Source organism: Rousettus aegyptiacus, unplaced genomic scaffold (genome assembly GCF_014176215.1).
Source record: "Rousettus aegyptiacus isolate mRouAeg1 unplaced genomic scaffold, mRouAeg1.p scaffold_m13_p_17, whole genome shotgun sequence".
NCBI classification, from domain to species: Eukaryota; Metazoa; Chordata; class Mammalia; order Chiroptera; family Pteropodidae; genus Rousettus; species Rousettus aegyptiacus.
The window spans coordinates 26,686,230-26,714,056 of NW_023416292.1; the positions used below are offsets into that span (position 1 = coordinate 26,686,230).

Consider the following 27,827-nt stretch of genomic DNA (forward strand, 5'->3'; position numbering starts at 1 on the left):
GCCTCCACACCCTCCTCTAGGCCTGACCCCTCCACCCCTCAACTGACAGGAGGATGCGGAGGCGTGGGCATCGGGGAACACCGGGTAAAGGCAGCGAGGGGCAGGGGCCAAGCAGGCAGAGGCCACAAGGAGCCACTAGGACGTCTGACTTCATCCTGGAGAAGAGGCGCAATACCCCCAGGCCCCAAACAAGCATCCCTTCCCCGCGGCTCCCTCCCCATCTCCCCGGCCCTGGTCACCTGTCAGCGAGAAAGCACATGATTCTGAAGCCACAAAGACCTGGGTTCAAATTACGCTCAACCCCTCCCGGTCCGGTCCTCGTGCAGGTCCACGGGGAAGCCGTTCGCACCTCCGTGCACCCTCGGCTCACGGGTGCACCTGGGACAGCTATGCGTGCTCACGGCGGCTTTCGCGAGACTGGAAGAAAGTCATGGACCTACACAGAGTGCCTGGCGAAGGGCCCGGCACAAGACAGGTGACCACCGAGGCTAGTCCCCTTCCCTCTGCCTGTCCTGTTTTGCCTCGAGGCCCCAAAGTCGGTTCCTCCGGTCTCTCCCCTGGTCCCCTCCCCGTGCCAGGACACTCTGCCAGCCACTCCTTTCCCCTGCCTGCTGACAGGCCAGGTGCTCCCTCCCTCCGCCCCCGCCCTCCCCTGGGCCCTGTTCCCTGCCCTCCTGGGCAGCCGAGGCAGCAAGGACGGCACCCGGGGAGTTGCCCATGGACAGGTCCCCACAGAAACACCCCCGAGCCTCGCAGGGTAAGAGGCCCTACGGCCCTGCAGGCAGGTGGAAGGGGCTGCCAGGAGGTTCAGGAGAGGAGCCGATGGGACTGGCCACGAAGCCAGGCGGGGAGCGGGGGGATAGATTGGCAGGGGAACACGGACGGGTGACACAGGACGGATCTTGATGGACCCTGAAGGAGGCACAGGAGAGGAGCTGGGGGACCTTCCAGAGGAGGGGGAATAGGGAAGGGGAGAAACAGGACATACGTGGAGAGGGAGGCAGGGGCGAGTGAGGAGAGAGGAGACAGGTGGGGTGGGGGAGGCGGGAGCCGCACAGGTCAAGGGAAGGGTCAGCGCCCACGGGGCCCCCTGGGGCCGCGGAGCCCGCTGGGCCCCGAGGCCGCAGTGGCCGGAAGGCTGGCCACTGACTCTCTACTCGGTCACCCATAAAGGAAGCCGCCCTGCCTTCAAGGATGACAGACAAAGGCGGGGGGATTTAGCAAGCTGCTCTTGCCCACTACTGGTCACCTTTCTCCCACTGGCCTGGAGATATAGGGTTTCATTTCCGCAGGGAATGTGGCCGGCGGGGCACAGAGCGACAGGCAGCCCTTAGAGACGCCCTCAGAGCAGACCCCACAGCCACAGGCTTGGTCAGCTGTGAGCGCCCAGGCTCAGGGTGCACCACCAGGCACGGGGGGTGGGGGGAGGGTGCCCCCATATCAGGGCTGCTCTGAGGTGCAAGGCTGGAGCCCAGGGAGCCGGTGCCACGTCAGGGAGGAAGCTGGGTGGGGCCAGGCCAGAGCAGCGGGGAGGCGGGCGGGGCCGACGGAGCCACGCCCCCCGAGGCCGCCCTCCCCCCACCCCACGCGGCAGGGCCCAGGCCTGCGCGCCCACCCTCCGCTGCAGCCCCGTGGAGGTGCCTGCCGGTGGGGAGCATCCTGGGAAGGCGGACGGTGTGGGGCGGCGGTGGCCAGGACTGGCCAGCAGAGGGAAAACGAGAGCAGGGCAGAGGTTGGGGAAGCTTTGCCGCCCGGGGCCTGAGGCCTCGGCGTTCTCTGGCCCTGTCCGCAGGAGGACCTGCTGTGCGGATGGAGGAAAGGGACCAAGGCCTGGCGGGGTGCCTCTCCGGGGGCTCCCCCGCGCGTGTTGAGTGAATGCTGAGCACATGAGCAGATGACGCCCCAACGGTGCTCTAGCTTAGGGTCCCCAGTCAGCCGCGCCCCTCTGGAGCTCTGTGCCTCTCTGGGGGTGCCCCACGGTGACCCGCCTGCTCCCTACTGCCCGGTGCCACACGCAGGCCAGGCGCCCCCCGTCCCTGCAAACGTCCTCGCCTCCCTGCTCTCAGGCCCCGTGCCCGGGTTCCAGGTGCCCTGAGGTGAGCGACCAAGAGGCCTCGCTCTGTCGGCAGCATGTTCACTGCTCCCCTGTACCAGGCCAGGACCACGGGGGGTTCTGGGAGTTCAAGGTGAATCTACAGGATGGACTCTGGCCCTGTCTCCGGGGCGGGGGGGCTCACCATCTGGCGGGACGGCCCCATTTCCTGGGTCATGATACCATCCCGGCAGTCAGGAGACGTGTCGAGGGCGGGTGCCTGGTGTGGCTGCAGCAGAGCACAGAGAGGGCAGGCACAGCCGCTCCGAGGAGGAGGAGGAGGAGGAGGAGGAGGAGGAGGAGGAGGAGGGGGGGGTTTTTTTTTTTCTTTGAGGGGTTTTTGGGGGGGGGGGGGCTTGCTTTTTGTGTTCTTCGGTCCTTTTTTGCTTCGTCGCTTTTCTTTAGGGTCGTCTCTCTGTCTTCTTTCCGGCTCCGTTGCTTCGTCCTGGAGGGTTCCTTCTTTTTTGCTTTTCTCTTCTTTTGTGTTTCTTTTTCGAGGGGGAGGGGAGGGAAGGGGGAACCGATGGGCAACCTTGTGGATTGAGGCGAAAGAGAGGGGTTGGGCTGGGAGAGGGAGTGAGGGAGGAACATTCCAGGCGGGAGAAATATGGACACTCTGGAAGTCGCGAGGGGCCTGGCTCTTCTGAGGGTCTGGACCAGGAACGTTGTGACTGAAGGGCCGGGAAGGAAGGAGAGGAAGGCGGCGTGGAGGGAGGCCCCACCTCGTCCCCCCCCCCCCCAAGCCAGGCAGCGCCGGGCAGGATCAGGGCCTGCGAGCAGGGCCGCATCTCTGGGTCCTCCAGGGTCTTCAGCTGTTGGTCCTGACGCCATCTCTTCTCTCTACAGAGCCTCTGACTGCAAAGAAGACCCACAGCTGTGAGTAGAGCTGGGGCGGGAGCCGAGGCTGGGTGTGGAGCTAGGGCGCAGGGCCCGGCGGGGTCTGGGGGAGGCTCGCGGCACGCGGTGCACAGAGCGCGAGGAGCCGGGCAGAGGCCGCGGGGCCAGCAGAGAGATGCAGCCTCGGGACCCCGCGAGAGGGGGCGCCGCGAGGCGGGGGAGGGGCGCAGAAACCTCGAGGTCCAGCAGTGGGAGGAAGCCAGGGAGCGGCCTGCAGAGCGAGGGGCAACATCTCAGAGCCGCGGGGCGAGGCGGCCGCCGTGCTGGACAGCGGCACCAGAGCCCGGTCCGCGGGCGGGGCGGGGCGGGGCGGGAGGCGGGACAAGCCGGGGGGGGGGGGGAGGCAGAGTGGCCTGCGCCGCGCTTTGTGGCCCCAGAGCCAGGTTTGGTGTTCATCTGTGTGGTTAACACTCCGAGGTGTGAACGAGCTGAGCCTGGGGCCAGGCCCTGCAGGGCTGAGAGCGGGGAGCACCTGCAGGGCACCTGCAGGGGACACGATGCACAGGGACACCCGGGTCGAGGGGCCCGAAAGACTGAGGCCGCAGCAAGCAAGGACTGGGCAGGGCTCGGGAAGGACTTCCCAGGGGACACTAGTGAGTCGGCATCCTCCGTAGGCCCGCCCCGCACCTCGGGTCTGCCCTCCTGGTTTGTGGGAGAGGCTGCTCCCCCAGAAACACACCACCCCAGGGGCAGGGGCCCTTTCACTGATGAGGACAACTCCGGAGGGGGAGCCTGCCAGTTCCTCCTGAGAACTCGCCGCCACCCCTCCTGCCCCCACATTGCCTAGACCCTTGGCGCGGGGGCCAGAGGACGCACGGCGGGGAGCAGCGTCCCCCCCTTCCTGCGCTGGGCGGACAGGGGCTGGGGGGCCATCAGGATGCTGCCCTCGGGGTGAGGGCTTGCTTTGCTCAGCACAATCCTGGTTGAGCCTCGCCTGCCCCTAGCCACAGGGCCCCACGGAAATGCTGAGCAGGCCCCTGGGAGGAAAGCGGGTCAAGGAGTGACGCGTGAGCCGGGGGAGGGGCGCGGGGACGCTATGTGGGTGGGGGGTGAAGGGGGACTTTCGGAGCGGCTGGAGCTGGAAGAGGCTGAACTCTCTTCCCACCCTTCGCCCCCCACCGCAGAGACCTGGTCCAGGACCACACCTCCGACGCCCTTCCCCACCCCCGCCCCGGCCCCCCCATGTCTGTGTATGCCGAGGACCCAGGCCGGCGGCCCCTGTCCTGCGCCACGGCCCAGCTCCTGGGAGTTGAGGAAGGCTGGCAGGGAAAGGCCCGGACCAGGCTGAGGAGCCGCCGCGGTCCAGGCGGATCAGGGACCCTGGAGGTTTTACCGGTAAAGCCAGGAGAGGTCAGAGCCTCCCCCAAGCCATGACAAACGCTCTGAACAGAGACAACCCGGAGGAGAAAGGAACTGGGGAGGGACCCCCCAGATGAGGAGGGGGCATCACTACAAGGGAACCTGAAGAGGGAACCCCCAGGGTCCCCGCAGAGCAGAGACGAGGCTGAAAGTGCCTCTGAAATTGATCGGGCCCTCAGAAGGACCCCCAGGCCGAGAAAATAGAGATGCTCAGAGGCCAGGAGGCTATTAGAGACCAGGAGGCCACCCAGGCGAGACGCCCTCGAGGGCAGACTTGGACCAGAGAACCCTTCCCGCTCCTCAGCTCCTCAGACAGGTCTGGGGCCCAACGGCCTGAGGGTGAATCCCGACCACCACTCGCAGCCGCGTGACCTTGGGCACATTTCTTAGCCCAGTTACTCTGCGTCTGGCTTGCCCCATCGTCGAGGGGGGGCTAAGGGTACCTACCTCATAAGGCATTTTGTGAGGATTGGACCGTCCGCGTGAAACGTGAAGAGCCGTGGCTGGCTCGTCGCTGGCATCGGCGTCCTTGGCCACAGAGCTGCATTCTAAGCTCGGCGCTTTTGCTCCTGAGGACATCGTGGGGGGCCTGACCCCCTCCTGCAGCTGGTGGCATGTGGCCCTGATATCACTGCTACTGCTGCCATGTGCTCCCTAGCCCAGGGCCTCCACCGTGTCCGCAGGGCGGGGGGAGGGGGACGCGGTGGCCGCCGGGGTGGCCTCCCAGACTGGGCCTCGCTGGGCATGGCCCTGGCCAGTCCACGGGGCCTCCGGTGGCACACGCCGCCACCCTGGGCGGACGTCCTGCGACTTACCTCTAGAAACACCCCTGGCCCTGGAGTCGCCTGGCAGAGAGGGTCAGTCTCGGGGGTCCTGTGGGGGGGGCACTGGCCGGCTCCCATGAGCACCCCTCTGGCTCCTCAGCCAGAGCCGCCCTGTCAGGTGGAAACGGCTTTGACCGCGTGTGGCTGTCGCATGTGGTTTTGGAATTTTCCGACGCCCCCTGCGATTGGCTGCCCCGCCCCTCACACCCTGCCCCAGGCCCAGATTGGCCACGTGGGGCGCCTGTCATCCTACCCACTACACCCCAGAGGGGGTGGGGGGTGGTGGAGTGGGGGGTTGTCACTGGGCCACCTGTGTGGTGCGAGCTTAAACCCCCCCCTGCCCAGAAGCATTGGGGGAGAGCTGGGTGCTGAGCTTCAGACTGAGGCTCTGCCGAGAGGGCCTTGCCCCAACCCTGCTGCCAGCTGCACCCCATCTCTGGACCCCCTCCCCAAGAAGGACAGGGAGCCGAGGCAGCGGGGAAAGCCCACGGCTCAGCCATGAGAAGTAAGTGAACGGGGCCACCTGGGAGTGGAGGGGAGCCTGGGTCTCGCCGTCACCCCGGGTCCCCTGCAAGGGGAGGGGTTCTAGGGAACAGAGCGAGCAAAGCTGGGTGCTCTTCCCTGGCAGGGTGTGTCCTGGCCAAGGCCAAGGTCTGTTGGCAGATGGGTGGAGTAGCTGAGGAGTCTGGCTGCCAGGCGGTGCCCTGGGAGCAGCGACAGTTAAGAGGCCCCTCTGCCCTGAGCTCTGGAAAGGGTCTCCAGGAGCATCTGAGGAGCCCTGCCCCCTCTGACACGCAGAGAGGCTGGGCACGTCACCCCAGAGCACACAGCTGTCGCAGGGGGAGGTTGGCGATTGCCAGGTGGCCCGAACTCTCTCCCCCGGGTCCCACAGCAGGGTTGCCTCCGACCTGCCTGTGAGCAGGTGGAACAGGAGGCCGGAGGAGCCTCTGAGCCCGGAGTGGCAGGGCAGTGAGAGTCGAGCGAGGTCAGCAGGCAGCAGGGGCCAGAAGCCCAGGATCCGGGCCTCGGAGCCACCCAGTTCAGGGACGCAAGGAATGAGTGAGGTCCAGCCAGGGTGTCCCCGGGTTCAGTCGCCTCAGCTGCACCCTCTTTCTGGCTTGGGTCCATGGGCTGACAGCCCGTGGGCAGGTGTCCTGGGTCCCCGTGTCTTCTAGTGGATGGAGCGAGGCTGGGCGAATCTGCCAGTCCCCATGTTCATGTGAGGGGAGCTGGGGAGCCTCTCAGAGCCCAGGGGGAAGGCGAGAAAGGGAAGCCCCGGGCTCCGGCCTCAACCTGGGGTCTTCCCACGGGACACAGAAGGGAGGCCATCTTGGGTGCGGGAAAGACCCAAGGGCTGCGAGTCCAAAGACCAGGTTCTGGAGCCGCCTCTGGCACTGACTAGCTCTGCAGTCTTAAGCAGGTTACTGGGCCATGGTCTTCTCATCTGCATTACAAAGGAGCTGGGTTTTAAAAAGAAAGGCAACTTGGGAGAAGCTCCCAGTTCCGTGGGCCCGGTACAAAGAGGAGAGCCCTGGTCCCTGCCCTAGGCACCCCCAAGGGTGGGGAAGGGCACTAGGCTTTCCGGGGGGGCGGGGGCGGAGGTGGGAGGGAAGAGCCACACGTCCAGGCTTGGGATGGAGTCTCTGGGCGCAGTCTTCTGGGGTGGGGTGAGCCGGGCGGGGCGAGGAGGAGAGACAAAAGCTCCCGCAGGAGGCTGGGCCCCTGGAGCATCGGCTTCCCTTCTAGCTTCTTCCTATTAGCAGCCAAGGGTGAACACACCCATAGTCCCAAATCAGCAAGACCGCCCCGGGAAGTGATGCCTGGGTGGGCGTCAGAGCCTGGCAGACGGGCAGGACCGGGCAAGTGGGGCCCCGGGCAACTCTATGTGATGTCCGCGCACAGCTCCATCCAGGCCGCAGGGAGGCGGGGGGGGAGGGGGGGGAGGGGTCTCCTGCAACCTGGGCTCGGTGCCAGCGATCCTTCTCGCCCTTCTCGCTCGGACATCTCTGGGTATCTCATAGCCCCGACTTCTCTGCCTGCCCCCCGCCCATGGGTGCCGGCCACCACCGTGGCCTCTGACCGCAGCTGGGACAGGGCAGAGCACTGAGGACTTGGGACTGTGATGCACCCAAAGGCCAAGGGACAGAAACAGACCAGGAAACAAGGAGAGATGCCGAGGCCCAGCTCGAAGGACAGATTTGCGAAACGCGCGGGAGAGAGCGATGTCTGGACGGAGATGCGTGGAGAGAGCAGGAGAGCCGAGGGCTCGGCTGAGGAGCCGGAGGCAGAGGTGGCGAGGGCGGAGGGGCCGCAGGTGCGGGGCGGCAGGTGCGGGGCGCGGGGTCCCCGAGGCCGGGAAGGCGGAGCGGGAGGCCTGGCTTCCACGGAGGGTCTGGAGTGGCCTGCCGCCCCGCCACGGCGGCCTGTCGCTCAGCAGAGCAGAACCGTCCGCGAGCCAGCAGGGGGGCGCGGGGCCCAGCTGGTCCCCTCTCAGGCCACGCCGGCCAGAGGCGGAAAGGCCGGGGTGGCGCGGCAGGAGGAAGGAGCCCGGTCCCCGGCTGGTCTCTGCTGCACCTGATACTGAGGAGGAGTTGGGGGGGGGCGGCGAGGCCTGGCTGAGGACCTGACAGAGGGCCCGTCCTTCCTGCCCTCACCCCTGCTCCTGCGCCTTTCCCTCTGTCCCCATTCCCAGTGGGAGAGGCGAAGCCGCCGACATCGAGGGTGTCATGGTGTCCTGGTGGGTGTGGTGTTGCCACCCCTTCCAGGGGCTCCCTCCCCCTGCCTGCCTCTGGGCCCTGACTCACACAGGGGACGGGGACTTTCCCCTGCGAGCTCTCTAAGGACGGCCGCCCCGGGGTCGCCTCCCGTCCTCCATGGCCAGTCCGCTCCGCCTGCTGCCAAGGCACAGCCGCTTCCCGGCGGGCCGGGCCCCAGGGGTGCAGCTGTCTGATTCGGGGACGGGGGAGGGCTGGCGATGGAGCAGGGCCCCCGGGCGGGAGCCAGCGGCGCCCCCAGCCCGAGCCTCCTGGAGGCAGGCAAGGGGGCCCGGGGGCCGCCTGGGCCCCCGCCCCTGGGAGCTTCCTCCTGGTGATTCACCCCTCCCCCATTCTCTGGTTGTTTTCACTCAATTCTCTTGTTTCCCCTCTTTCCTCCTGTCCCAGACTGCGGGGGTGGCGGGGGAGCCACGAGGGGGGTTTCAGGTGGCTGGCTGTCTTCGGTGGCTTTTCAAAACCCCAGACTCTCCGTCGCCCACCTGAGTTTTAGCTTCGCTACTTTCTCAGCCCTGGCATCTGGTGTATCAGCAGAAAATGCTCGCCGCGGGCTGGGAGGCGAGCTCACCAGGTAGAGTCGCTCCCCCCTCAGCCCCCACCCGGCCCTGCGGCGGCGCCCACCGCCGCGGTTTCCAGCTTTGCAGAAGCTGCGGGAACCGAGCGCTGGGAAGGGAGGGGGGCTGGTGGCAGGCTGGGGCACACGGGGGACCCCTGGCCGGAGCTGCGGCCTCCACAGTGAAAGGGACTGAGCGTCTCGGCTGTGTGGTGGCGGGGGGTGGGGGCGGGGGGCGCTAAGCTAAGAAAAGAGACCCCCGCCCCGGCACCACTCACTCCTTCACTTCTGCAGAGGTCTCCCGAGATGCGCGAGGGCCAGTGCGCGCCCGTGGGAGCTGTAGACTCCACAGGGCTCCCGAGCCAGGGCCTCTGTTGTTGGGACGGGAGGAATATTGTCCCTCTGGGTCTCTCTTTGCACAAGACACGAGTCTGGGCTTTAGTTCCAGGGTTGTCCTCCCTGCATTCAGCCCCTAGACCACCCCATCATTTCACCCACCCACCCCACCCCCCCTGCAGCAGGTAAGTGACCTTGTCCCCTGTCACAGTGTACTCGATCAGCTCGTCCTTGTAGGGTGTAGAGCTTAATGGCCGAGCGAGGACGCTGGCCCTCAGGTTGGAGAGACACGTCTGCCACTTCCGGCTGTGCAGCCTTAGTCAAGCCATCGACCCTCTCCCGAACTCAGTTTTCTCATCTGCAAAATGGGGACAACCCGAGTAGCTGCGATCATTCAATGAAAGACGAATCCGGAACCTGGCACCGAGTTAGAGTTCAGCCGACACCTATGCCCGCCGCTATTATGCCTCCTTAATCCATGTCCTCTGGAGAGAAAGAGAGAAGGAGAGGAGCAGCCCAGCTCTAGACGACAGAGCTCCAGGAGGAGACGGCCCCAGGGTGCTCAGGCCTGGGGGGAGGGGTGCGGGGTTCGAGCAGAGAGATCCCCGGGCTCGCAGCCCCCACTTCGCGCCCGCCGCTTCCTCTCTGTGGCATAGGGCACCTGGACAAGGCCCAGGGTGGCACAGGGCCAGCTCTGGGTGCAGTGGAAGGGAAGACCGCCGTCAGGGACTCTCACAGCTGTGGGACGGGTGAAGTCGGAGGCGGCTGGGGGGCCGGGGGCGCGGACTCTCCCGTCTCTACCTGTCTACGCACTCCCCACGTGAGGTGTGCTCATGGGAAGCTCCCTAGTGATCCCGCGAAGCCCAAAACAAGCCCAAAGCGATCAGGGAGAGATGCGTTCTCTTTTCCTCGTAATGCGTCAGAATCATGTTTTTAGAGGTTCCGCTGGATGGTGCGGAAGGTACCAGGATGGGCTGGGGAAGAGGCCGCCCACCTCTCCCTCTGCTGCCCGTGGGAGCAGCCTGGCACAGAGCAGGAAGGGAGGAAATTCCTGCTGCTCGGAAGTGCGGGCTGAGGACCAGCCAGCTTGGGCACCAGGCAGGAGCTTGTTCCAATGCCGAATCAGGCCCCTCAGGCCTCCGAGCTTGAGTGCACAGATGCCCGGCAATGTCTCTCGTGCAGGCGCACAGGGCCCCAGGCATCCGCCGCCAGGGGACTTGGAGAGGGAGAGCATGGTGGGCGTCTCTCTCCCTGGGAGAGGGTGCCGGCGAGACAGGGGTCTTCCCGCAGCAGCGCGCCGGGCAGGGCGGGCTGCCGCGGGAGCTGCGCTGCAGGCTGGCCCAGAGGTCCCTGACCTTTGCTGGGTTCTAGTTCCTGGCACCAGCAGGCCCCTAGATGGTAAGTTCCTGGCAGGCCGGGCTCCCGGGCCACAGTTTGAGTAATCACAGGATTACTCAGCTCCCCCTCCCCAATCTGGCTTCCCAGCACCTGCGGCTTCGGCTCCTGGCAGCTCGGGGCTGGGTTCAGAGGGCGAGGTCTCCTCTTCGAAGAGTTTTTTTTTTTTTTTTCATCTCCTGCTCCCCCCTCCACCACCTCTGCCAGCCCCCTTCCCGTCCTCTCCCCTCCCCCCCACCACAGTCACACTCATGTGCACCGGGACTTTCTCTTTGAGGTTTCGGGTAGATGGCATTGAAGGAGACACAGGTGGCAGGGGAAGGAGGGAGGAGTAGGGCGCAGGGGCCCGAAGGTGCTGACAGGTCCAGGGTCTGGGCCAGGCCAGGATCCGGGGGGAGGCGAGGGCTTTCTGTGGCTCTCTGTCATCTCTGGGTCTAAGTGTTTGTCGATATGGTCCTCTAGCTCAGACCCTCTGACTCCGTGCCTGTCTCAGTGGCCACCTCTGTCTTGGACTATGGTTGGGGACGTGGGGGAGTGGCTGGCCTAGTGGCTGGGGGTCCAAACCCTGACATCCCCCAAACATGCTATTTGTGAAGGAGGCCTGTGGCTGGCCACAGCGTCCCACGAGAAGGGCGAGGTCTTGGTGACACCATTGTGGGGTTCCGGGGGCCAGGACCAGCAGCGGGCCAGGCGTGGGGCAGGGAGAGGTGTCTGGGTCCGCCGTGTGGTCGGCGCACACACACGCACGCGGATGTGGCTCTGGGAGAAGGGAACAGGCAGGGAGGCCTGTGGTTCACGGCCGGGCTGCGGCCCGAGTTCCCACCGTGGCTTGGCCTACCCTCCCACCCCCCCACACGCCCTGCTTGCTTTTCTGAGTGACCCACGTTGGTCTCTCCGCCGTCTGGGCTTCGGGCCACTGAGGAGAGAGATGCAGCAGTGCTGGGGGCACGGCGTGGGGGTGGGGGCGCGGGCATGGCCTCGGCCTCGCGTGCCCACCGGCTGGGCCGTTAGTGGCACACGCCGCGCTCCGCCCCCAGCACGGCGCTCTCCACGGGTGACGCCGCGCAGCTGTCCCACCCGCAGCCATCCCGTGGACAGCCACGCGCTCTCCATCCTGACCTGACGGACAAGGGGACCGCCCCTGACCCCCTCTCCTTCTTTTTCCCCCTCCATCATTCCAATCTGCTCCTACGCGCACCGGAAAGACTCTGGAAGCCTCCCTTTCCATCTGTCCTGGAGGGGCACGGCTCACCGCGTGGGTGTTGGGCAGACAGGTGGGGCCGGGGTGCGGGGGGGGGGGGGAGCCGTGTTCTAGTGGAGGGTGGAAGACACCCGGGCGCCCTGTCCCCCTTGAGGAGGCAGCTGCTTACTCCTGCTCGGCTCAAGGCTGGCCTGAGGGGAACATGGATCGAGAACGACGTGAACAGCAGTTCGGGCAGCGGTGGGCAAGCCACAGTCACCCCCCAGCTCCCATCGGCAGGCCCTACGTGGAACCCCGGGTCCAGGCCTGGGCCCAAGAGAGCTTGCAGGGAAGATCCGTGCCGGAGAGGAGAAGAGGTTCTAGAAAACTCAGTTCTAGACCAGTTTTGTGGCCCGTTCCGCTCCCCTCGGAGGGGAGGTGGCAGGTCAGCGACGGCAGAGAAGAGACCCGTGTGCCCATGGGAGTGACGGAAGCCCCTGAAGTGGCAGGGCCCTGACTCTGCTCAGCCCCTCTTCTAGGACCGGCTGGCGGAAGGCCGGCTCTGGTCCCTAAAACTCCGTAGCGCTGCGGGCACTGGCAGGGACAGGGCCAAGTAGAGGATAAGAGCCTGGGGCCAGCAGCGAACCACCGTCTGGGGGATAGGCACAGCTTAGGACGGCCTCGAGCGGCGGGTGGGCTCCACTGCGCACACGCTCACACACACACACACACACACGCACGTGTGCACACTGGGTCGGGCAGACACACCCGTTGGCTCGCAAGTCGCATGTCCCTTTCATGTGTTTACACACACGTGCGCGCACACACACGTGCCCACTGACGTGCACCCCCAAAGCCACGTACTCAGAACAGCATAACGAAAAGCCTGGGGGAGCTGGGATGTAGACCCAGCTCTGGGACGGACTAGCTGTGCGACCCCAGGCCCGCCCTCTGCCTCATCGGGCACCTTTCTCCATCCGCAAAGGGAGGGGAAGGTGGGCTGAGAGGGTCTCAAGTCCCAGTCAGTGTCAGGAGGGGGACCCGGCAGCCTGCGCGCGCGCAGACGCAGACGCACCCCGTCCCGCGGACCGGTACACCCCGTCGCCCTCCCTCTGCTCCGCGGCCTGTCGGAGCCTCCCCCGGGCGGGCTCCGGGGCAGCCAGCAGAGCTGGCTTGTTGAGCTCCTCTCTCCCGGGCTCCACCTGGTCTTCTCCCGGCCCTCCCCGGGCCCCACGGCGTGGCCCCTGCCCCCGTGGCCCCTCCCTGACGCTTCACTGAGTCTAACTTGCGTCTCTGCCTGGTGCCCCCTTGGCCCCACCGTGCCCATACGCTGCCCTGGGGAGCCGAGCCCCGATGGGGGAGGGCGGCCCAGAGGAAGCCCCCTGGGCGGGAAGCAGGTGTCGTGAAGCAGCGAGGACTCCGAGGTCCCGGGCGGGAGGGAGGCAACCGGAGCTTTTCGACTTGAAGGGCTGACTGAGCAGGTGGCCTCCGTGCAGCTGCGTTCTTGGCCCCCATAGCTGGTACACCTCCCAGCCGCCCCACGGAGCAAAAAACAAACAAACAAAAAACGGCCTCCACGGACCCTTGCTGAGCAGCATTTGGCGCCTCGCTCCTTCCATTTTGCACGAGGGAGCCGGGGAGCCGGAGTGGGGCGGCCCGCGGTGCGCCCCTGTCCGCGGGGCCGACACGGAGGCGGCTCCTGGGCTGACCTCCTGCCCTCTCCCTTCCAGCTCAAATCGAAGTGATCCCCTGCAAGATCTGTGGGGACAAGTCGTCTGGGATTCACTACGGGGTCATCACCTGTGAGGGGTGCAAGGTGAGCATGCGCACACGTACACGCTGTTGGAGATGAGGAGAGGGGCTCGGCCGCCGTCGACCCCAGGGCTGGGCTCCTGGGCGCCCCTGCTCACGGGGGGCCCTTGTCCTGAGCCGGGGAAGTGATTCCAGGACAAACTGCCATTACGCCAAGAACCAGAGGAGAGAACAGTGACCTGTCCTGGGGTGTGGGGCGGCCGGAGGTGCCGGGCCGGGGCCGGGCCTGGCCGGGGTCAGCAGCCTGGTGTCTGCCCGCCCCCCCCAGGGCTTCTTCCGCAGGAGCCAGCACTGCAACGTGGCCTACTCCTGCACCCGTCAGCAGAACTGCCCCATTGACCGCACGAGCCGCAACCGATGCCAGCACTGCCGCCTGCAGAAGTGCCTGGCGCTGGGCATGTCCCGAGACGGTGAGGCCCAGCGGGCAGCCCCCCGCTTCCCCGGCTGCGCTCCGTCCCTCCCTCTGACAGGCCCTGTCTCCCCCGCTGTCCATCGTGGAGGAGGGCAGGCCGCCCTTGTCACAGCCCAGCGCGGTCCCCAGCTTAGGCTCCGCTAGAACCACCTTCCTTTCCCCAAGGTCCCTGACGCTTCATCTCCTTCTCCTGGGGATGGGTGCGCCTCCCTCCGCACCCTTCCAGCCCGGAAACGGTCCAGGTTCCACAGATTTGCTCCCGGCCCCACATCTGCAGCCCCTGCCCGGGCCATCTCCCTCCACAGCCCCCCATTCCCGCCCTCAGACACGGGACTGTGGCAGGAATGGCACCAGAGGCGCCTGAGAGCACCCCGGAGGCCTCGAGGGAGGGGGGGGGGGCTGCCGTTCCTGGCGCCCCCTCAGGCCCCCACCGCAGAGGGAGCCCGGGGCAGGGCAGGGGACGCAGGAGGTGACGAGGTGTCAGAAGGAGCCTGTCAGCACTTTTCGGCGCCCAAAATAACAAAGTGAAAGGAAACGCACAGGGGCGCAAGGGGCAGGGGGGTGAGGGGCCGTGCCCCGACACCTGGGTGGGCGGGGGAGAGAAAGGGCAGGAAAGAGCAGAAGAGGATGTTGGGAGGCGAGCCGCGGGCGGGCTGGGCTGTGGTGAGTATCTAGGTCACCAGGGAGCCTGCAGGCCTGACCACAGGGAGACCTGTGTGCTCGGCTCTCCTCTTCCTCCGACCCTCCTAGACAGGCGAGGTGACCCCAATGCGGCTTGAGGGGCCTCCTCGACCACCCCCGGCCCCGATATCCAGACTCCTCAGTCCAGACTCGAGTGCTTGAGTTCTGCCACAGTTAGAAGCTGGTTTGGAGCCGGGAGCGTTTGCTGGGATGAAGCAATGTCTGGGCCGGACAGAGCCGGGAAGCGAAAGAGAGCGAGAGGTGGGGAGGGGTCTTGAGCAAGAGTACCCCCCCCCCCCACTCAGCTATTCAGGGAGCAGCAAGCTAATCCCTTAAGGATCTGAGTGCCTATTGACTCTGCCCTGCCCTGTGACCTCCTGGCCTCAAACACTCCTGACCCCTGACCTCTTCTAGCTGTCAAGTTTGGCCGCATGTCCAAGAAGCAGAGGGACAGCCTGCATGCCGAGGTGCAGAAACAGCTGCAGCAGCAGCAGGAGCAGCAGCAGCAGCAGCAGCAGCAGCGGCAGCAGCGGCAGGAGCAAGTGGCCAGGACCCCGCCCGCAGGGGAGCAAGGGGCGGACCCCCTCTCCCGCACCCTGGGGCTCCCAGATGGGCAGCTGCCCCTCGGCGCCTCGCCTGACCTGCCCGAGGCCTCTGCCTGTCCCCCGGGCCTCCTGAGAGCCCCCGGCACCGGGCCCCCCTACTCCGGCAGCTTGGCCAAGGCGGGGCTCAACGGGGCCTTGTATCACCTCGAATATAGCCCCGAGCGGGGCAAGGCTGAGGGCAGGGCGAGCGCCTACGGCGCGGGCAGCCAGCTGACCCCCGACAGATGTGAACTTCGCTTTGAGGCCCCCAGGCATCCTGGGCTGGGGGCGCCAGGGCAGGGCCCGGACAGCTACTGCAGCCCCGGTTTCCGCAGCACCCCAGAGGCGCCCTATGCCTCCCTGACAGGGATCGGTGAGCAGCTGGGGAGACGCACGGGGCCGGGAAGGCAGGGCGGGGGCGGCCCGGCAGAGGCGCCCTGCGCCTGCGCGTGGCGGGCCGCGGCCGGCTGAGTGAGGCCCTGTCTTCTCGTCCGCCTCAGAGCACTTGGTGCAGAATGTGTGCAAGTCCTACCGAGAGACGTGCCAGCTGCGGCTGGAGGACCTGCTGCGGCAGCGCCCCAACCTCTTCTCGCGGGAGGAGGTGGCGGGCTACCAGAGGAAGGTGAGGCCAGGCGCCCGCGGGCAGGGAGGACACCCACCACCACCGGGAGCCCAGGGGTGGCTGCCACCCGGGGTGGCTGCCACCCAGCGTGGGGGCCAGCGCGAGGCGGGGCAGCCCCGACGCTCACAGCGCATGCCCGTTTGGGGTGGGCGTGGGGGTCTACACCCCGGCGACGATGACAGTGAGCACTTTCCCCGAGCCCCCGCACACCGGGGGACGTGTGACTGGCCCGCATCCTACCTCCTCTCCCGCCCCCGCCCCCGCCCCCACGGACGGTAACCGCAGTCGGAGTCCAGCTTCCCTTCGGTTAAACGCCCCTTCTCTGCCAAGTGCTTTACATCGGTTGTCCTGGACCCTTACTGCGACCAAGCTGTGGGGCTGGCACGTATTTCCGTTTTGAACGGAGCAGGAACCTGAGCTCAGGGCCGCTCACAGGCTGGCTCCAGGTGACAAAGTGCTGCAGCCGGAGGCAGAGGCAGGTGCGCAGGGCTCCAGGCCCGCTGCACGGTAACGGCACCGCCAGCTCGGGAATCACTCATCGGCACTGCGCTTCTGCTGCTCCGGGCTATTCAGACCTTGGGGGCCTATGTCCTTTTGGGGAGAGGGGGTTCAGTGCATCCTTTCCGCATCGACGCGATGCAGACGCTCTGAGGGCAAAGCTGTGTCTCAGACTTTTGCTATTCTCCCGTGAGGCCTCACTCGGGGGCCAGCTCAGGGCGTGCGACCCAAGGACAGCGATTGCCCCCGAGTGTGCCCGTGTGCTCAGAGTAGGCTGGAGCACCCTGGCCGGGAATGCGGGCGTCCAGAACCTACGCCCCGCAGACAGTCGGTCCGCCCGGGCTCCCGGGCCTGGCCGGCCACCGGGCGGGTGAACGGCGAACCGGCTGCAGTTGGCCCCGTCTCCCCGCAGTCCACCTGCGAGATGTGGGAGCGCTGTGCCCGCCGCCTCACCGAGGCCATCCAGTACGTGGTGGAGTTCGCCAAGAGGCTCTCGGGCTTCATGGAGCTCTGCCAGAACGACCAGATCGTGCTGCTCAAAGCAGGTGCCCGGGGAGGGGAGGGCGGGGGGGGGCGGGGCTCGGGGGACCGGGACCCCGGGCAGGGGGACCGAGACGCGGGCCTGGCTCCGTGTGAGGCCTGCACCTTTCCTCCCCGCTCCCCAGGGGCCATGGAAGTGGTGCTGGTGAGGATGTGCCGTGCCTACAACGCCGACAACCACACCGTCTTTTTCGAAGGCAAATACGGTGGCGTGGAGCTGTTCCGAGCCTTGGGTGAGGGGCAGGGGGGGAGTGAGACAGAGGGCTTGGGCGCTGACTCCCTCTACAGCCCCAAGACCCCGGGCGCCCTTCGCTCCCCAGGCCCCGTGGCCTCGCCCGCCTTGCTCACCCCTGCATTCCCACCCACCGCGACAGGCTGCGGCGAGCTCATCAGCTCCATCTTTGACTTCTCCCGCTCCCTGAGTGCCTTGCGCTTCTCCGAGGACGAGATTGCCCTCTACACAGCCCTCGTCCTCATCAATGCCAGTGAGTGTCCCTGGGCGTGGTTGCGGCAGGGACATTGGGCTGAACGGGGTTCAGATATTGAAGAGCCTGGACCTCTGGGCGTGGTTAAACCCGGGAAATTGCTTTAAAGAGCCTGTGAGCCCTTTTCTGCCCAATATCGCTGTTAAATAAGATGAGCTGCGACGGAGATTCGGAGGAGGCTGAGAGAGGCAGGATGCAGAAGTGGGGAGATGGGAGGGCCCCGAAACGGGTCTGCGTGCGCGTCCTCGAGGACGGGTGGGCTGAGCTGAGCCCGCTGACTTCCAAGTATTCGGAGAACCTGTGGAAGTCGGTCAAGGAACCAACCTGAGTTTGCAGACCAAGCTTGTCGGTCTTCTGGCTCTGCCGATGAGTCGAGACCTAAACGTGCTTCTCAAACTGGAAATAAAGTCCCAAAAGATGGTTCCTGGCTATTTTACGGAGCCATGGCGAGAAGGCGGTTTGTCTGTTGCAGTTAGCTGCAGAAGCCCTGATGTTGGCCTAGGCGGCTTCACGGAGGCCGGAGGCCTCCCCTATCTGCGGTCTCCCTTGGTGGGGGCAGAAGGCTGTCTTCCCATCCCCGCCCCCCACCCCGGCCACCCATGGCAGGATCCTAGTGCCGGGCATTGGATGGGCTATGTGAAATGTCAGGGCACCAGGGAGGAGTTTGGAAATTGGACGTTCTCATCCCTTTTTTCACCTCTCTCCCCGGTTTTTATCTCCCCAGCTAGCCAAGCCCAAGGCATCCTAGCTTACCACTATCAAACCGACACACACACACACGCACACACACAGACACACGCGTGCGCGCGCCGGAAGACCTCATCCAACACAGATGCCCAAAATGCTCCACGCTTTCGGTGGAAGTTCATGTCCACGCTTTTCCTTGTTCTCACCACGTCCCCACCCCCGCCTCCTCCAGGCCGGCCGGGGCTCCAAGAGAAAAGGAGAGTGGAGCAGCTGCAGCGCAGCCTGGAGCTGGCCTTTCACCACCATCTCTGCAAGACGCACCGCCAAGGCATCCTGGCGAAGGTAGGCGCAGTCCCCGGGGCTGGGGGCGGGGGGGCCGGGCGCCACCGCAGAGCTGTGACGTCCGGGCTCGCGAGGCCTGGGGTCTGTGCGTACGGAGGAGGAGGTACCGTCCGGCGTTGGAGAGCCTGCGACAGCACAGACAGTCACTTCTATTTGCGTGAAGAGGAGAGTCAGAGAGCCTGGAATTGGGAGCGACCTTCGGGGATCAATTCCGTTTAAGATAGCCAGTTGTTCCCAGCACCTGCTGGCACAAGGCGCTGTGGCGTGGAAGGATACAGGGATGGGTCCTTGTTCCCACCAAGAGTCTTCAGTCCGGTGAGAAGAGACTCACGTGCCCGTAGCTCTCACGCGGAGCAGAGTGGGAGATGTGATATAATAATAATGCGATTCGCAAGGGCACGTGGCAGACATGCTCTCCCATGCCCAGGGGCCTCCGTCGGGAGGACAGGTATTAATCTCTCCGTGGAGCGATCAGGAGACCTGGTGACTTATCCAAGTTTGCGAGATTGGCAAGTGAAAAATGCAGGATTTAATCTAGCCCTGTGTTCCTGATGCACCGCTTCGGTACAAGACTTTGGAGAAGCGATAGAGGAGCACAGGACGGGATTAAGAATAATTTGGGGGTAAAAGGAGGGAATCATAGATGCTCCTTAGAGAAGGCGGCATTTAAACCAGGCCGTGAAATCGGTAAGATTTTAACAGACATTTTCGGGGGCAGGGCAGGCATTTCATTCAGGCTTGGAGTGCCACCCGAGCAGAAACGAGGAGGCAAAATCGTGCGTGCGTGGAGAGCAGAGTTAAGGCGCACTTTGACTGAAGTACGAGCTCAGGATAGATCGGAGGGGGCAGGGAAGTAGCAGAAGACAAGCTCGAAAATTAGGTCAGGGAGCAAATCAGAGAGGACTTTCAATGACATCTTAAAGGGTAAAGGCTTTATTTCTAGGCAATAGCAAGCCCCAAGGGCTAGAGGAATGATATCATCAGAGCTATTATTTAGGCAATTTAATTTGGAGCCGGTGTAAAGGAGTCGCTTATGTAAGCACTCAGGCAATGGGCGCTTGCTGTGTGCCAGACACGGTGCTGAGCGCTGAGGACACAGCAGGGACCTGAACGACGGTCTCTGCCCTGACGAGCTGCAGGTCTGGTGGGAGAGACCGGAGCCGGGGAGGGCCGGGGGGAAGCAAATCTGCTTAGATCCACACCTTCGGAAAGCAGCAGCTCCCACGGTCCACACGCGCACGCGCACGCACACGGACACACCTTCCAGCTACCAGTTCGCGCCCCGCCCCGCCCCCGTCTGTCCTGCCACACAGTGCTGTCCTCAGTCCTCCTGTGGCTGCCCCTCACGCTGAGAATCAAAGCTAGAGGCTGAGTCACAGCCGAGGGGCCCCCTGCCCTCTCTATCCCCTCTCCCCTCCCGACACGACACTGCCCTCCCAGCCACCCGCCCCGGCCACACCGGCCTCCTGGCTCTTCCTGGAACACGTCACATACAGCTGCATCTCTGGGCTTTTGCACCTGGCGTCCCAGCTGCTGGAAGCTTCTTCCCCCCGGTTTCCCAAATAGCTCGCTCCATCCTTTCATTCTGGAGAGATTTTCCCAGACCACCCCGTACAAAAAGCCCGCTACCCTTCACCCTCCTTTATTGTTCTTTAAAGAAATTCTCTGATATATTATATATTTGCTTATTTTCTGGCTCCCTCTTTAGAACATATATTTAAGATAAAGATTTTATTTTATTCACTGGTGTATCACCACAGCCCATCCCAGTGCCTAGCTGAGTAAATTCTCAACAAATTTTTGTGGAGGAAGGAAAGAAGGAAGGCAGGAAGGCAGGGAGAGAGGGGAGGAAGAAAGAGGGAGGGAAGGAAGAAGGAGGAAGGAAAGAAGGAGGAAGGAAGGAAGGAAGGAAGGAAGGAAGGAAGGAAGGAAGAGGCTATTGCGATAGTTCAGACAAACTCGAAGCAATAGAAATGAAGAGACGGAGTCACAGGGAAGACGCCGCCCGCTCTTCCCTGCTGGCCCCTTTCCTGAGAAACTGAGCCGGGGAGAAGTGGGGAGGCTGGTAAGAGGTGTAGTTAAGGCTCGCTTAGTTAGACAAAAAAAAAAAAAACGCAGAAGATAAATGGCTTTCTCAGCCTTTCCGTAGGAAGGTCTCCCGCTCTGTCTCCTCATGGCCTCTGGCCCTGGTCGTCTGCCTCTGGCCGGCAGTGTTGGGCACCAGCTGGGAAACTGTTTAGTTCAAACGAACAGTTACTGCGTATTTGCCATGGGCAGGGGGGCGGTGCAGGGGGAACTCCACCTACGGAGCTTAAGCCTAGGGTGGGAAGGCAGACAAATTGGGCCATTTCCTTAAAATGGGGCGTAAGGGCCACACGGCGGGAAGCCCACAGGAAAGACCCTTAATCCAGGGGGTAGTTAGGGAAACATCATTGGAGAAGGTGACCCTTGAAGGTGAGTGACAATTAGCTAAGCAAAGAATGGGAAAGGCATTCCAGGTGAGGGGCGCATCATCAAGGCCGTGGGGCAGACCGAAACCCAGAGAGCCACAGAATTTCACATCGGAGCATGAAGTGTGATGTAGGGTCACAAACAGGGTTCATTTCAGGAGTAGCGGGAACGTGATTGGGGTTCACCCAGAGGTCTGCTCTCGCCTGACACATACCTGCCCCAGGGCTCTGGTGGGGTCTGGCCTGTCCACAAATGCCAAGGGCACAGAGAGAAAGCAAGAAGGGGACGGACTCCTGACCTGGGAAGGACGGAGGGGCTGGGGACTCTGGGGAGAGCGCTGAGTCCCCCCCCCCTCCCCCCACCCCCGTCCCGTTGACCCGCCTCCAGCTGCCGCCCAAGGGGAAGCTGCGGAGCCTGTGCAGCCAGCACGTGGAGAAGCTGCAGACCTTCCAGCACCTCCACCCCATCGTGGTCCAAGCCGCCTTCCCCCCGCTCTACAGGGAGCTCTTCAGCACTGAAATCGAGTCGCCCGAGGGACTGTCCCAGTGACCTGGAAGAGGGGCTTCCTCCCCAGAGCCTGCCGCTGCCCCCCCCCGCCACCTTCAGCCTTTGCCTTTCCCATGCACCCCCACCCCGGGAGGGTGGTCCCTGCCTGTCCTGTGGGACTGAGCAAAGGCTGAGACCAGTTTCCTGCCACCGGCCTGCCTGGCAGTGGACCAAGAGCCAGAGGGTGGGGACAAAGGACCGGCACCTCCGGCCTCAGCTCTGTTCTGGCCCCTTTCCCTTGCCTTGTCACCCCAGCTTCTGGGAGGCCTTGGGGGGAGGGTGACAGAAGGACCTCGAGGAGGACCAAGCTATCCTCAGGACAACGGGGGGGGGGGGATCCAGGACACCCTGGACGAATGGAACTCAACGCTGGGCTCAGAAGCTAAGAACTGGTCTTTGAAATACCTCATTGCATTCCCCTGTGGGCTTCGGCTGGGGAAGAAGCACCAAGCTCAGAGACCGGTGGCCGGAGCCCAGAAGGGCTGTCCAGAACGTGGCCCCGGCCCCGCAGATACCCTGCCTTCCCCCTTCCTGCAAGGAAGTGGTCGGGCACCCTGCCCTTTTCCTGGGGTCAAAAAAAAAAAAAAAAAAAAAAAACTGCATCCATGGAGGGTGAGGGGCTGGGAATGATATTTTTATGGGATTTGGGTATAGGATAAGGTACAATGAAGGGTGAGACCTCTCTACGTGTATTTGACGCTAGGGGTTGGTACAACCCAATCAGAGACACAAGTCCACATACAGGTGAAACACACACTCAGACCACTATGCAGTTGTACAGACACCTCTAACCTGACGGGATCTGTCCTGGCTCAGAGGAGTTTAGTGGCCTCAGGAAGAGCGCCAACCCTGAGGGACCCCGAGAGCATTGCCGTGCACCCCATCCACCAGCCTTAGACCTCTAGAGAAGCGGAGGTGGCTGGACACAGGTCAGAGGCCAGGGACAGACTCTCGGAGGACTGCCTGGGCCCCGCCCGCCGGCTCCGCTCTCACTAGAGAGGAAGGGACGCAGCTCCACCGCCCAGCGGCTGGGCACCACCACCACCGTCGCCAGCAGGCAGTTCCTCTCCAGCCCTGACCTTCCCCAGCACGCGGTCTGGCTTTATAAAGAGCCGTGAGCCCCCCCCCCCACCCTCCCAGGGAGAACCAGCAGGTGATGGGGGGAGGGGTTAGCCGGGGAAACCTGAACCCCGACTTGTGCCATTCTTTATAAAATGATCTTAAAGGCCAGAGGTGTGTGTGTGTGTGTGTTGGGGACGGGGGCTGGGGGTGGGGGGGGAACTGGGGAGCCTTCGATTAGCTACATGCTGCCCTGCAGCAGCGCTGCGGGCGGGGGCGGGGGCACCCTCTGGTCTCCAGCCCGGCCACCATCAGCGTTGTAGGGACTTGAGCCCCAACTCAGAACATCCCCCGCTGAGGCTTGGGGTCCGGGCCTCAGGGACCCCCACCGAAGGAGCCTCAAATTCGGCTCCCCAGCGGATGCTCTGAGCTGAGAACTTTGCCCACACATGGTGCCCACCGGAGGCGTTCACACTGAGAGGTCGCACAGGATTGCCGTGCACCTGCCAGACTAAATGACAGCCCCAAGGCAGGTGCTCAGCCCGGGGAGCCCCGAGGGGGGTCCGGAGCCCCGAGGACCCTTCCGAGCCGCCCAGCTGCGTCTGCGGCGCCCCGCCCCTCTCTCCGAGCCGGAGCGCCGCCTGCTGCGGCCCTCCCTGGCTGCTTTATTTATTTATTTTGCTCCAACAGGGTTGCTGCAGACTCATTCTCGCCTGGTTTAAAAAGAGAGAGAGGAAAAAAAAAAAAAAAACAACGGAGAAACGCTTTCTGGCTCTTTTCTCTACCTTGGTCTTGGCAGCAGCGGCCGCAGCAGCAGCAGCAGCAGCGGGCGGGCGGGCAGGCAGCGGGGCGGGGGGAGCGAGGCACCCGGCGGAGGTGCAGGCTGAGGTGACCTCGAATGGGACGGGCCCCCAGCCCCGGACAGCTGCAGCCGCCGACTTGATGCCGCCCTCCGCTTCTCCGGTAAGCGCCCCCACGCCCTGCCCCGTCCGCAGGCTGCAGTGACCCCTCCCCTCACGCTCCGGGAGTCGGGAGTCGGAGCCAGCCCAGTGTGCCTGTCCACGCTAGAGGGTCTGTGACAAACCCCGCCCCCAGCCAGTCATTGATTCTGGCCCCACGGGACTTTGATGGGAAAAGTAAGATGTCCCAAGTGCCCCTGCACTCAGAGAAGACCTCCCTCCATCTCCCCAGTGTTTCCCCCACCTCTGGGAAGGGCCCCTCTCCCCCACCCTGCAATCAGCCTGGCTATTCCAGAAATCTTTGGTCCAAGAGCCCCCTCCCCACACGGGTCCCCATGCCTCAATCGAGCCTGCTCTAAAGAGGACATCCAGGTTCAAATGTGTCTTTGGACTGCCACAGAGATCCAGGAAGAAGACGGCACCCTATTCCTCGTGGGGACGGTGCCCCAGACCCTAACCCACTTAAGGAGAGCGAGAGGTGGTTCCGACAGCTTTCCCTTCCTGCAAAGTGGCCAGAAGCCAGTCCTGTGGCCATGGCGACTGGCAAGGGAAGTCTGCGATCCAATTAGCCACCTTATAAATAAATAAGAAGGGGTCGGCCCCTGTCCCCCAGCCCCTGGCCCGGCAGGCTTGGGGGACTGAGCGGGAACTGGCGGCAGAGGGGAGGAGGGGAGCTGGGCTACACGCTTCGCTGCACTTGTGCTGGGCGCAGAGCGAGGAGGAGCAGGAGCTGCAGTGGCACGAGACAGGGCCGCTGTCCCCTCGCCGTCACCGTCACCGTCCCTGTCCGGCCGACTTCCCAGGCCGGACGGGAGTGGCCGGGACAGCTGTATGCCTGGAGCGCTCTCAGCAGGCCACAGAGACCTGTTAGGCCGGACGGGGACGGGCGGGACGGTCGCAGCCTCTGGCCGCCCCGTGCCTCGGCCTCAGAACAGCGTCCTGCGTCCCGCGGCTGTCGGGGCCTCTCTCTTCAGCTTCCCAACTACTGCGGTCCCCTGAAGCGGCTACGGGATAGCGGCCACCACGACCCTGCTAGAGGAGGGTGTAGAGCGGGGAGGACAGGGGGAGAAGTCCCGCCACGTCCCAAACGTCCTCTCCTCAGCGCCACGCGGGAGGTAATGGGGCACATGAGGGCCCAGGAAGCCGGAAGCCCGCACCCCAAAGCTGACCAGAACCTGCAGCTAGAATGAAAGGCAGGCACCCTCCCTTCGCTGGGCCGCCCCGCGCTCCCTGGGGGTCCCTCGTTGGTGTCGAACAGGGGGAGTCAAGGGCCCTTACCACCTGTGGACCCTTCGCCATCGCTAAGGCCAGTGTCCAGCGGTCGGTGGTCACCGTCTTCCTGAGGCTGCCCAGGCCCCTGGCATGCAGAAACCCACGTTAAGTCGACAGCTTGTGCCCAGAGATCTGCTGTGCCAGCCACGGAGTGCCCTGCTCCCCACCCGCCGCGTCCGGTCAGGTGCTGTCCCTCAGCGCCTGTCTGTGCCTCCCGGCTTACAATCAGGCCGCTGAAGCCAAAGGGGACGAGACGGTTTCCCTCAGGTTCACACGCCGGACTTGAATCAAAACACCACGAAGGAGGGACGTAAGAGCAGCCGAGGACCAAGCGGCGGAACCCCAAACCTGGGCATCTCTCAGGTCCCTCACGCACCCCAACGTCATCCATCGGGGAGGAGGGGTGGCCCTTGCGGTTCCTGTGAGGGATTCAAGTGGCCCTGTGTCCTGAGCCACGGCTAATGTGCAGCTTGGCCGTTACCCACAGGAGCACTCTGGGGAGATTGAATCTTGCTGGTCCAGGGCCTCGGGCCCTGTGCCAGGCCAGAGGGGGCCAGAGAGGCAGTAAGGCTGGGGGCAGAGCTGAGGGGCAGAGCTGAGGGCCGCACGGTTCCCGGCCTTGGGAGACCGGCTCGAGGGGAGGCCTCCACCCTTCTACAAAGCTATAGGTAGATAATATGGGAGAGAAGGACAGAGCAGAGCTTGGGGAGAGCAGATTTCAGGGAGAAGGAACCCGAGCATCCTTGGATTTCACAGATACGGAGAAAAACCAGTTACAGGGAGACCAGCCCAGAGTTACTTCCTGCTGTTCCCGGTCCCAGCCCCATAAAACTTCTCCATGGAAATCAGTCTCGAGCAGGGTCCCATGAGCTCGTAGCACTTGGCCTGTTAGCCGGGGCCCGGAGGGAGGAAAGCAGAGAGGCCAGGAGCCCCAGGGGGCCCCAGGGAGGAGGCCCTGTGCCCCATCTGCTGGCCGAGCGGAGATGGGCAGCTCCATCTCTCCCCGCTCTGAGGAGGCCCAGGAAAGCCCAGGGTGACCATCATCCGAAGCCACTTCCCAACAAGGACCATGTCACCGTCTGTTTCAGGACTGAAGAGGGGATGGCCACGGCCACAACTCCGCAGCAAGCCTGGCACCCGTGGCGCCCCCTCCTGGTTCTGCTCCTCCTGCTGGGAGGGGGCGGTGGCGGCTGCCCGGCTGCGTGTGACTGCACCTCCCGGCCCCGGGCCGTGCTCTGCGCCCACCGGCGGCTGGAGGCTGTGCCTGGGGGGCTCCCGCCGGACACGGAGCTCCTGGACCTGAGTGGGAACCGCCTGTGGGGGCTTCAGCGAGGGATGCTCTCCCGCCTGGGCCTGCTCCAGGAACTGGACCTCAGCGACAACCAGCTGTCGGCCCTGGAGCCCGGGGCCTTCCTCGGCCTGCAGAGCCTGCTCACCCTGAGGCTGCGGGGCAACCGGCTGCGAATCCTGGGGCCCGGGGTGTTCTCCGGCCTGTCTGCCCTCACGCTGCTGGACCTCCGCCTCAACCAGATTGTCCTCTTCCTCGACGGAGCTTTCGGGGAGCTGGGCAGCCTCCAGCAGCTGGAGGTTGGGGACAACCACCTGGTGTTTGTGGCTCCGGGGGCCTTTGCGGGGCTGGCCAAGCTGAGGTCCCTCACCCTGGAGCGCTGCAACCTCAGCACGGTGCCTGGCCCGGCCCTGGCCCGGCTCCCGGAACTGGGGGCCCTCCGGCTTCGCGACCTGGACATCGGGCGGCTGCCGGCGGGGGCGCTCGGGGGGCTGGGGCAGCTGCAGGAGCTGGAGATCCACCGCTGGCCAGCCCTGGAGGCCCTGGAGCCGGGGAGCCTGGCCGGGCTCAACCTCAGCAGCCTGGCCATCACCCGCTGCAACCTGAGCGCCGTGCCCTTCCAGGCGCTGCGCCACCTGAGCTTCCTGAGGGTCCTGGACCTGTCTCAGAACCCCATCTCGGCTATCCCGGCCCGGAGGCTCAGCCCCCTGGTGCGGCTGCAGGAGCTCCGCCTGTCGGGGGCCGGCCTCACCTCCATCGCTGCCCACGCCTTCCACGGCTTGACCGCCTTCCACCTCCTGGACGTGGCGGATAACGCCCTGCAGACGCTGGAGGAAACCGCCTTCCCGTCTCCGGACAAACTGGTCACCCTGAGGCTGTCCGGCAACCCTCTGACCTGCGACTGCCGCCTTCTCTGGCTGCTCCGGCTCCGCGGCCGCCTGGACTTCGGCTCGTCTGCGCCCGCATGCGCCGGCCCCCAGCATGTCCAAGGGAAGAGCCTCAGGGAGTTCTCGGACATCCTGCCCCCGGGCCACTTCACTTGCCAGCCGGCCCTGATCCGAAAGTCTGGGCCAAGGTGGGTTATCGCAGAGGAGGGGAGACGTGCTATCTTCTCTTGCTCTGGGGATGGGGACCCAGCCCCCACGGTCTCTTGGATGAGGCCTCAGGGGGCTTGGCTGGGAAGGGCTGGCAGAGTAAGGGTCCTAGAGGACGGGACGCTGGAGATTCGCTCGGTGCAGCTACGGGACAGAGGGCCTTATGTCTGCGTGGTCAGCAACGTCGCTGGGAATGACTCCCTGAGGACCTGGCTAGAAGTAATCCAAGTGGAGCCACCAAATGGCACTCTCTCTGACCTCAACATCACCGTGCCAGGGGGCCCGGGGCCTTTCTTCCTGGACAGCAGAGGCGTGGCGATGGTGCTGGCTGTGGGCTTCCTCCCCTTCCTCACCTCCGTGACCCTCTGCTTCGGCCTCATTGCCCTCTGGAGCAAGAGCAAAGGCCGGGTCAAGCATCACGTGACCTTTGACTTTGTGGCTCCTCGGCCCTCAGGGGATAAGAAGTCTGGGGGGAACCGGGTCACCGCCAAGCTCTTCTGACCCCTCCCTCCACACTAGGGACCCGGCCACACCAGCTTCGGGCATCGAAAGGGACGGGAAGGAGATAAGGCTGTTTGGACGGGAACCCGGTCCCAAGCGGCCCCAGCCTCCCACACCTGCCTGCACCCCGCCCGCCATTAAGGGTGCCTGACAGGTCAGCCTCGTGCTTCTGCAGTCTGAATGGCACTGTCATCTCTTCCCTGGGGGTCCCAGGGAGCTGGGACTAGACGCTGTAGCCAGCCCAGCCCAGCCCTGCCCCGCCACACACGGCAGGAAATGGGCCCAGGGCTCCCGCCTGCTCGTCTCACCACCAGGCTTTCTTCCCACGTGTACCCACCACCGCCATGAGGTCGCTTCCGAGGGAAGTGCCACTTGCTTCTCAGAGACTCCGCTCCTCGCCCAGGAGTCTCCCTCTCTTTCCTGCTCCATCCCCTTGGTGGGCACCAGGAGCTGGGGCCTGCGGGGAGGAGGACGGGAGTGTGGGATGGGGAGGGCGGCTGCGTCCCCGCGAGTCCTCACCACCCGCTCGTGTCACATCATTAAACCTGCTGCCCAACGGCCGTGACCGTGGCAGCCCAAACCGAACA

At 64.6% G+C, this 27,827-nt stretch overlaps 2 protein-coding genes across 4 annotated transcripts; both read left to right on the top strand.

Moving 5' to 3' along the window:
* Positions 1–667: 667 nt before the first annotated feature.
* RORC (RAR related orphan receptor C) lies at positions 668–22,212 on the top strand. Of its 2 annotated transcripts, XM_016126099.2 has the most exons (11): positions 668–757; positions 2,939–2,968; positions 13,138–13,223; positions 13,488–13,629; positions 14,727–15,269; positions 15,397–15,518; positions 16,429–16,561; positions 16,682–16,789; positions 16,931–17,041; positions 17,961–18,070; positions 20,909–22,212. In XM_016126099.2, the coding sequence occupies exons 1-11, from the start codon at positions 718–720 to the stop codon at positions 21,068–21,070; spliced, it is 1,587 nt and encodes a 528-aa protein (XP_015981585.2). In that variant the 5' UTR covers positions 668–717; the 3' UTR covers positions 21,071–22,212. The 2 variants fall into 2 exon arrangements, with proteins under 2 accessions (XP_015981585.2, XP_015981586.2); XM_016126100.2 differs by lacking the exons at positions 668–757; positions 2,939–2,968; positions 13,138–13,223; positions 13,488–13,629 and adding an exon at positions 14,401–14,573.
* Positions 22,213–22,947: 735 nt separating this feature from the next.
* LINGO4 (leucine rich repeat and Ig domain containing 4) lies at positions 22,948–27,791 on the top strand. 2 transcript variants are annotated; one of them, XM_016126063.2, is made up of 2 exons: positions 22,948–23,089; positions 25,446–27,791. In XM_016126063.2, the coding sequence occupies exon 2, from the start codon at positions 25,459–25,461 to the stop codon at positions 27,238–27,240; it is 1,782 nt and encodes a 593-aa protein (XP_015981549.2). In that variant the 5' UTR covers positions 22,948–23,089; positions 25,446–25,458; the 3' UTR covers positions 27,241–27,791. The 2 variants fall into 2 exon arrangements, with proteins under 2 accessions (XP_015981549.2, XP_036091130.1); XM_036235237.1 differs by lacking the exon at positions 22,948–23,089 and adding an exon at positions 24,465–24,720.
* Positions 27,792–27,827: the final 36 nt, after the last annotated feature.